The sequence below is a fragment of the Colobus angolensis genome, unplaced genomic scaffold (assembly GCF_000951035.1).
Source record: "Colobus angolensis palliatus isolate OR3802 unplaced genomic scaffold, Cang.pa_1.0 Scaffold18, whole genome shotgun sequence".
NCBI lineage: Eukaryota > Metazoa > Chordata > Mammalia > Primates > Cercopithecidae > Colobus > Colobus angolensis.
This window is the reverse complement of record NW_012114932.1, coordinates 3444500-3453121: the sequence shown is the minus strand read 5'-3', so window position 1 is coordinate 3453121 and position 8622 is coordinate 3444500. Positions and strand designations below refer to the sequence as shown.

The following is an 8622-nucleotide window of genomic DNA, read 5'->3' as shown; positions in this document are numbered from 1 at the left end:
TGGTGGCATGTGCCTGTAATCCCAGCTACTCAGGAGGCTGAGGTAGGAGAATCACTTGAACCTGGGAGGCAGAGGTTATAGTGAGCCGAGATCACACCATTGCACTCCAGCCTGGGCGGCAGAGTGAGACTCTATCTCAAAATAATAATAATATTAACAGAATAATACTATAATCCCTGACATGCTTAAAACAGATTTAAAAAAATTAAATCACACAACAATGTATGATTTAATAAAAAAAAAAAGTATGTAAAGATAACTCCATTACTCAACTCCATTTTTGATGTTTGATTGTTGACAGCTTTCAAACCCTTCCTCTTCTGCCCCGTATCTGGGCAAGCTGATAAGAAAGCCTGGGTGCTCCCTCCTTTGGTGCTGATGGGGAGTTCAATCAACACAAATGCCAGCCCCTGTGTAAGAGTACCCTCACCTAATCCCACCTTCTAACCACCATAAATCCCAAGACAGTCACCTCGCCTGCTATCTAAAGTCATTTTTGGATCCGTCTGGGAGCCTGCCCTGCTCTAAAATGGCTCAACATGTGAGTAATAAACCTTTTCATACCCTTTTAGTGTACCATCAGTCTTGACATCTTAACCAAATTTTGGGTGAGGTATCTGATCTCAACAGCAAAGCATGGAAAAAATAATGGACTCATATACTGGTAATCAGATTATGCCTAAATTAACTTCTATCCAGTTTGTATTTTATTTATTTACTTTTGTCTTTTTGAGTCAGAGTCTTGCCCTGTTGCCCAGGCTGGAGTGCAGTGGCACAATCTCAGCTCACTACAAGCTCCGCCTCCCGGGTTCACGCCATTCTACTGCCTCAGCCTCCCAAGTAGCTGGGATTACAGGCACCTGCCACTACGCCCAGCTAATTTTTTTCATTTTTAGTAGAGATGGGGTTTCACCGTGTTAGCCAGGATGGTCTCAATCTCCTGATCTTGTGATCCACCCGCCTCGGCCTTCCGAAGTGCTGGGATTACAAGTGTGAGCCACCGCACCTGGCCTATTTTTATATTCTAAATTTCCTACAAAGAACTTCCATCTGTCTGATAAAATCACTAAATATCATGTATCAAAAGAAAAGCAGAGAATGTGCCACCAACCCTGCTTTCAGGGGAGCTTACCACTCAGTAGGGAAGCTGACCTGTCCCAGGCCTTTATAGACAAGGCAAAATAAGGTTATAAATAGGAAACATGGAATTCAGTGTTTTCAGTGTCTCCTCCAGACACTAGCATTTAACTTTGGGAGTGACACGAACTCATTTCAGGCAGCAGCACTGCAGAGAGCCTCTCTTGACCTTTCCCATTCAGGTCCTCCTCTAAATAATGGGGCATATGTTTTTATCATTGTTGTTACCACCACATTATGTAATAATTATCTATTGAAAGGTCTCTCTCTCCAACTTGACCATGAACTTTTTGAGGCCAGGAACTGTACCTTTTCACTTGAACGATAGTCTTTCTTTTTTGTTTCGTAGAGACAGGGGTCTCACTATGTTGCCCAGGTTAGTCTCGGACTCCTGGTCTCAAGTAATCCATATCGGCCTCCAAAAGTGCTAGGATTACAGGTGTGAGCCACTGTGCTCAGCCCTTTCCTATTTGTTCATCACCACATTCTTTTTTCTTTTCTTTTTATTCTGAGACAGGGTCTCATTTTGTCCCCCAGGCTAGAGTGCAGTGTTATGATCACTGCCCACTGGAGACTCAACCTCTTGGGATCAAGTGATCCTCCCACCTCAGCCTTCCAACTAGCTGCGGACTACAGGCATGCACCACCATGCCTGGATAATTTCTTAAAAAATGGTTTTTTGTGCGGTTTTGTTTTGTTTTTTTGAGACAGAGTCCCGCTCTATCACCCCGCCTGGAGTACAGTGGCATGATCTCCACTCACTGCAACCTCTGCCTCCCGGGTTCAAGTTATTCTCCTGCCTCAGCCTCCCGAGTAGCTGGGACTACAGGTGCATGTCACCATGCTCAGCTAATTTTTTTATTTTTAGTAGAGATGGGGTTTCACCATGTCAGCCAGGATATTCTCGACATCTGGACCTTGTGATCTGCCCACCTCAGCCTCCCAAAGTGCTCGGATTACAGGCGCCCGGCCTGCATTTTTTTTTTTTTTTGAGATGGACTTTCACTATTGTTGCCCAGGCTGGAATGCAATGGCATGATCTCTGCTCACTGCAACCTCTGTCTCCCAGGTTGAAGCATTTCTCCTGCCTCATCCTCCCAAGTAGCTGGGATTACAGGTGCCCGCCACCACATCCAGCTAATTTTTTGTATTTTTAGTAGAGACGAGGTTTCGCCACGTTGGCCAAGCTGGTCTCAAACTCCTGACCTCAAGTGCTCTGCCCACCTGGGCCTTCTAAAGTGCTGGGATTACAGGCGTGAGCCACCGTGCCCAGCCTAAAAAAATGTTTTGTAGAGATGTTTTACTATCTTGCTCAGGCAATCCTGGGCTCAGGCAATCCTCCCACCTTGGCCTCCCAAAGTGCTGGGATTGCAGGTGTGAATCACTGTGCCAGGCCCTTATTCACCACTTTCACTGTACAAAGAATAATCCCTTTTGTTTACACATGAAATAAATCATTCCCTCTGTACAAAGGCATTTCAGTCTTTAAGTTATGGACATGTACAAGTGGATGCTTATTTCCCAGACCATAAGTGCCCAAAGGGACCTCTGTCTTGGTGGTGGAGGACATGGCAAGGCAAAGGGGAAAGGTGGCTGCTTGAGGTGGTAATATAATTTTATTATATTATAAATATAGACCTGATATGGGGTGGCTCACACCTATAATCCCAGCACTTTGGCAGGCTGAGGTGGGTGGATCTCTTGAGATCAGGAGTTCAAGACCAGCCTGGCCAACCCCATCTCTAGTAAGTAAATACAAAAATTAGCTGGGAGTGGTGGCAGGTGCCTATAATCCCAGCTACTCAGGAGGCTATGGCAGGAGAATCATTTCAACCTGGGAGGTGGAGGTTGTAGTTAGCCAGGACTGCACCACTACACTCCAGCCTGGGCAACAGAGCAAGACTCTATCTCAAAATAAATAAATAAATAAAATAAAATAAATACAGTTTTATATTATATTTATAATTTTATTTTAAAACTATTTTGGGCTGGGTGCGGTGGCTCATGCCCATAATCTCAGCACTTTGGGAGGCTGAGGTGGGTGGATCACGAGGTCAGGAGATCAAGATCATCGTGGCCAACATGGTGAAACCCTGTCTCTACTAAAAATACAAAAATTAGCTGGGCGTGGTGGTGCACACCTGTAGTACCAGCTACTCAGGATGCTGAGGCAGGAGAATCACTTGAACCTGGGAGGCGGGGGTTGCAGTCAGCCGAGACCGTGCAACTGCACTCCAGCCTTGCGACAGAGTGAGACTCCGTCCCCCTAAAAAACAAAACAAAACAAAAAAACCTATTCTGTCATTACTTGTAGAATTTCTGTGTAAGAAGTATTAGTATAAAATATGAAGACAAAAGTCTTTTCTCTGAGAAGATACTATTTATGTCATCTTTACTCTAAATCAGCATTTAAAGAAAACACTTCCTTTAAGTGTACTAATTTGTCACAGGTAGCAAGAACCCAAAGGTTACTCAAGGAGGGACAGCATTTTCTGTTCAAGAAACTAAATAAGAAAAGGCTCAAGAAGAAAAGCAACCAATGAATCTAGCACAGCTATTTGATGGAGATTAAAAGAATTTTAAAAATGAGGAGAATTAGAAAAATTTGAATAAGGTGCATATATTATATGTAGTATTGTATAAATGTTAATTTGTGTTTTTTATAATTGTTCTGTACTAAAGTAAGAGAACATCCTTTTTAGGAAATGCACACTGAGGTATTCAGAGATAAAGGGGCATTATATCTGCAATTTACTCTCCAACAACTTTTTTTTTGGTGGTGGTGGGGACGAAGTCTCACTCTGTCACCCAGGCTGGAGTGCAATGGCACAATCTCAGCTCAATGCAACCTCTGCCTTGTGGGTTCAAGTGATTCTCCTGCCTCAGCCTCCCAAGTAGCTGGGACTACAGGCATGCTAATTTTTTTTTTTTTTTTTTGTATTTTTAGTAGAGTTGGGGTTTCACCATTTTGGCCAGGCTGGTTTCAAACTCCTGACCTCAAGTGATCCGCCCACCTCAGCCTCCCAAAATGCTGGGATTACAGGTGTGAGCCACCACACCCTTCCTTGTCAACAATTTAATGAAGCAAAGGGAGAACACTAACCTGGGGAACCTGTATTTATAATTTTTTTTTTCTTTTTTTTTGAGACCGAGTCTCACTCTCACCCAGGTTGGAGTGCAGTGGCACTATCTCGGCTCACTGTAACCTCCACCTACCAAGTTCAAGCGATTCTCCTGCCTAAGCCTCCCAAGTAGCTGTGATTACAGGCACACACCACCATGTCCAACTAATTTTTGTTTTTGAGACAAAGTCTCACACTGTTGCCCAGGCTGGTGTGCAGTGGGGCAATCTCAGCTTGCTGCAGCCTCTGCCTCCCAGGTTCACACGATTCTCCTGCCTCAGCTTCCCGAGTAGCTGGGACTACAGGCGTGCGCCACCATGCCCAGCTAATTTTTGTATTTTTAGTAGAGACGGGGTTTCACTATGTTGGTCAGGCTGGTCTTGAACTCCTGATCTCGTGATCCACCCGCCTCGGCCTCCCAAAGTGCTGGGATTACAGGCATGAGCCACTGTGCCTGGCCAATTTTTGTACTTTTTTTTTTTAGCAGAGATGGACTTTCACCACATTGGCCAGGCTGGTCTCAAACTCCAGACCTCAAGTGATCCACCTGCCTCGGCCTCTCAAAGTGCTGGGATTACAGGCATGAGTCACCGCACCAGGCCTGTGACACATTTTTTGTACTACTTGTTTAACTTTTCTGTAACTCTGAAATTACTTCGAGATAAAAAAATTATTTTTGTTTCCTTTTTATTATCTAGCTCCAAAAACCATTTTATTTTTAAATTAATGGAAGATATCAGGTGAAGCAATATCTTATTGATGTTAAACTCTAATGAGAGTGTTTCTTTCAGGACTAAGGAGATCAGGACACCCACCTCACTGCCACCAGCCAAAGAGGATACTAAGCTCAAGAGGTTAGGACACAGTAGGGTGAGCAGGCCAAGCCCAAATATTTCATTTTTTCCTAATACCTAGATCTGAGCCAGAGGGGTTAAGGTCAGGGCAGCATATTCATGAGTAAAATCAGGCTCGAATATGAAGACTCAAACAACTATAGCACCATGGCTAATTCTTCAGGGAATCAATTCACTCGACACTGGCAAATAACATGTTTATAAAGCACACCCTGCACTCCTTAACTAACTGTAAAGAAGACTTTCTTTTTTCTTTTTTTTTTTTTTTGAGACAGAGTCTTGCTCTGTTGCCCAGGCTGGAGTGCAGTGGTGGGGTCTCAGCTCACTGCAACAACCTTCGCCTCCTGGGTTCCAGTGATTCTCCAGCCTCAGCCTCCCAAGAAGCTGGGATTACAGGCATGCACCGCCACATCCAGCTAATTTTTGTATTTTTAGTAGATACAGGGTTTCACCATATTGGCCAGGCTGGTCTCGAACCCCTCACCTCAAGTAATCCACTGGCCTTGGCCTCCCAAAGTGCTGGGATTACAGGCGTGAGCCACCGCACCTGGCCTAAAGACTTTCTACTCTAGATGATTGCTCTTCAAATATGAGTTGTGCTGAGGACTCAGGACAGCACTGGTAGAGAGGGACAAGCTGTGGACTCTCACAAGGCTTTGGGAAGCTTTTTCACTTGGCCCTAAGCCTCTCTGGGCTGAATACAGAATAGGATAAAGCATCTGCCCTGATTCATGAATCCGATTAAGTGTGGCCACACAATTTCAAAGCTCCATCTCCTACCGTTCTATGACATAAAAGTTGTCTCCATCATCTCCTTGGTCAATGACATGCTCATCAGCTTTGACTATCCTTTCAAACATGGCATCAAGAACTTGAGAAAGCTGTTCCTGCAGGGTATGCACAAGAAGGAAAAATAGCCTTATATATGCTGCAAAAAAGCAGTGACCATAATTATCTCAATTTGTGACTATATAACAGAAGTCCCCACATTCAAACAGAAACCTAAAGGTTGTCTGAAACAAATGCTTTCCTGGGACCATTCAGCTTTGCACCTCCATGTACCTCAGCAGACAGCAAATTGGCAAGTCTTCTGAGGCAGTATTGTTTTGAAAAAGCTTCCCACAATTTACGCAAAAATATTATCTAAATCATGGTCAATGTTCTCCCAGCCACACCCACATGACTATCACCTGCCTGATGGCTCCACTATGTCACGTGTAAAGCCATATGCTGCCACCTTCTTATAGGTGTTGAGCTTAACAGGATCATCAGATCTAAAGGACTGCTGTGGCTTAGAGGTTATCTTTTGGAACAGCACAACTGCTTTTGACTAGCAAAACACGTCACTTAACCTCACTGAGCTTCAGTATCTTTTTTTTTTCTTTTTTTCTGGAAACAGAGTCTCACTCTGTTGCCCAGGCTGGAGTTCAGTGGTGTGATCTCAGCTCACCGCAACCTCTATCTCCTGAGTTCAAGCAATTCTCCTGCCTCAGCTGCCTGAGTAGCTGGGACTACAGGTCTGTACCATCACGCCTGGCTAATTTTTATATTTTTAGTAGAGATGGGGTTTTGCCATGTTGGCCAGGCAGGTCTCAAACTCCTGACCTCATGTGATCCGCCCACCTTGGCTTCCCAAAGTGCTAGAATTACAGGCGTGAGTCACCACGCCCAGTGAACTTCAGTTTCTTCATATGTAAAAAGGGTATAACAAAGATTCCAGGTCATCAATTTTTATGACCAAAGGAGAAAAACCTAGGAAAGTATTTACGAAACAACAGATACTCAATAAATGAGATTATAAGACAGCTAATATTGCTTCATTTGCATACAGCACATACAATTACTTACTACTACTGCCTGCCATAACCAGACATCAACTATGTCAATAAGTATAATGAAAAGAAAATAATACTATTAAATTCTGTGAACCAATAGTCTCAGTCTGGGGCCAGCATCCCTGTCAGACAGGGAGATCAGTGATTATTAGGGAGTCACTAAAGAATACCAGGTTCAATTAAAAAAAGAGACTTTCTCTTTGGAGGAATGTAGACTGAAGACCTGGAAAAAGAATAATTTTATGACTGCATAATTCCATGTGAGTTTATGTTCTATCAGAGTGACTATACTACTACAATAATTGAGTATCACCAAAAAGCGTATTTAGTTCCATGTGTGTTGAATACTGTATAAGCTGACAAATACTAAAAAAGATGGCTTGCAATTGACGTGTTACCGATATTCACTGGAATGTGAGCCCAGTGTTGCCAGAAACCTCCTATTTAAATACTGGCAATAAATTTAAATTTACATGTACAATACAGAACAAACACAGACATCTGTACCTAGCCTGTGGATTGCCTGCTGGAAGCCTCTTGTTCTGTGTCACTTTTCTTCTTCTAGTCTGGACTCTTCAAACACATGTGTCATGAGATATAGAATAAAAGGGGTGGAAGGGGAGCATTTCTAGGTTAGAGGAGACTAAAATAACAACATGACAACCAAATGAAACACAGTAAGTCCTCACTTAAAGTGGCTGATAGGTTCTTGAAAACTGTGACTATAAGCAAAACAATGTATAGAAGGTCCTCAAATAACACCGTTATAACACTGATGAGGGGAAAAAAAAGGTTCCATTATAGGTTGTTTTGCTTAAAGTTACAGTTTCCAAGACTACCAACAATGTTGAAGTACTTACTGCATGTGATTCAGAGATGGTCATCTACGAACCAGGAAGTGGGTTACTAGTCAGACACCAAATCTGCTGGCACCTTGAGCTTGGATTTCCCAGACTCCAGAACTGTGAGAAATTTCCACTGTTTATAAACTACCCAGGTTATGGTATTTTGTTATAGCAGCTCACATGTACTAGGACACCCATCAGGAGATAGCCCTTGTTCTTTATTTCTACCACCAAGAGAGGGAGGACAGGCCCAGGTCACAGATCCTGTGCTAGGCCCTGCAGAAACACACCATTCTCAAGAAGCACTTATCACATACTGTGGTAAGCCAGTGAGTTAACTATTATCAATGAAGGGAACTACATACCAGCATCTTCAGAAAAATCAATCTCTTTGTAGGATAAATTCAGACCTCCAAACTAAACCAGGGTCATGCAAATCTGAGCATTTCCTTGCAACATGACAAAATTGCATGCTCTTCAAATTATCAGTTTTGTCTTGGAGAAAGTGCCAAAGCAGCTCAGAAAAATACGACAGTCCTCCCCTTATCCATGGGGAATATGTTCCAAGGGGTATGTGGATGTCTGAAACCACAGACAGTGTTGAACCCCACTGCTGTCAATTGGAAAACATTTCTGTTCGTATCTTCCACCCACAAATGTAATGCCTTTTCCATCTTAACCAAATACTTAACACGCACTGTGGCTGTAACTTGTGCAGTTTGAGGTGCGACAGCAAAACTAGCAGAAATTTCTTTTTCCTTCTTCAGTTTCACAGATAGAAGATTCATTCTTTTATATATATATATATATCACATATTCTTTATTTATT

General features: G+C 43.0%; 1 protein-coding gene across 1 annotated transcript in view; it reads right to left on the bottom strand.

Annotated features, from left to right (window-relative positions):
- Positions 1 to 8622, bottom strand: part of PRKAR2A (protein kinase, cAMP-dependent, regulatory, type II, alpha) — a 126667-nt gene that overhangs the window by 58528 nt on the left and 59517 nt on the right. Inside the window, exon 5 of the mRNA XM_011939131.1 lies at positions 5894 to 6000. Coding sequence (XP_011794521.1) covers positions 5894 to 5973 — 80 coding nt within the window. The 5' untranslated portion in view covers positions 5974 to 6000. The remainder of the gene's footprint in view (positions 1 to 5893; positions 6001 to 8622) is intronic.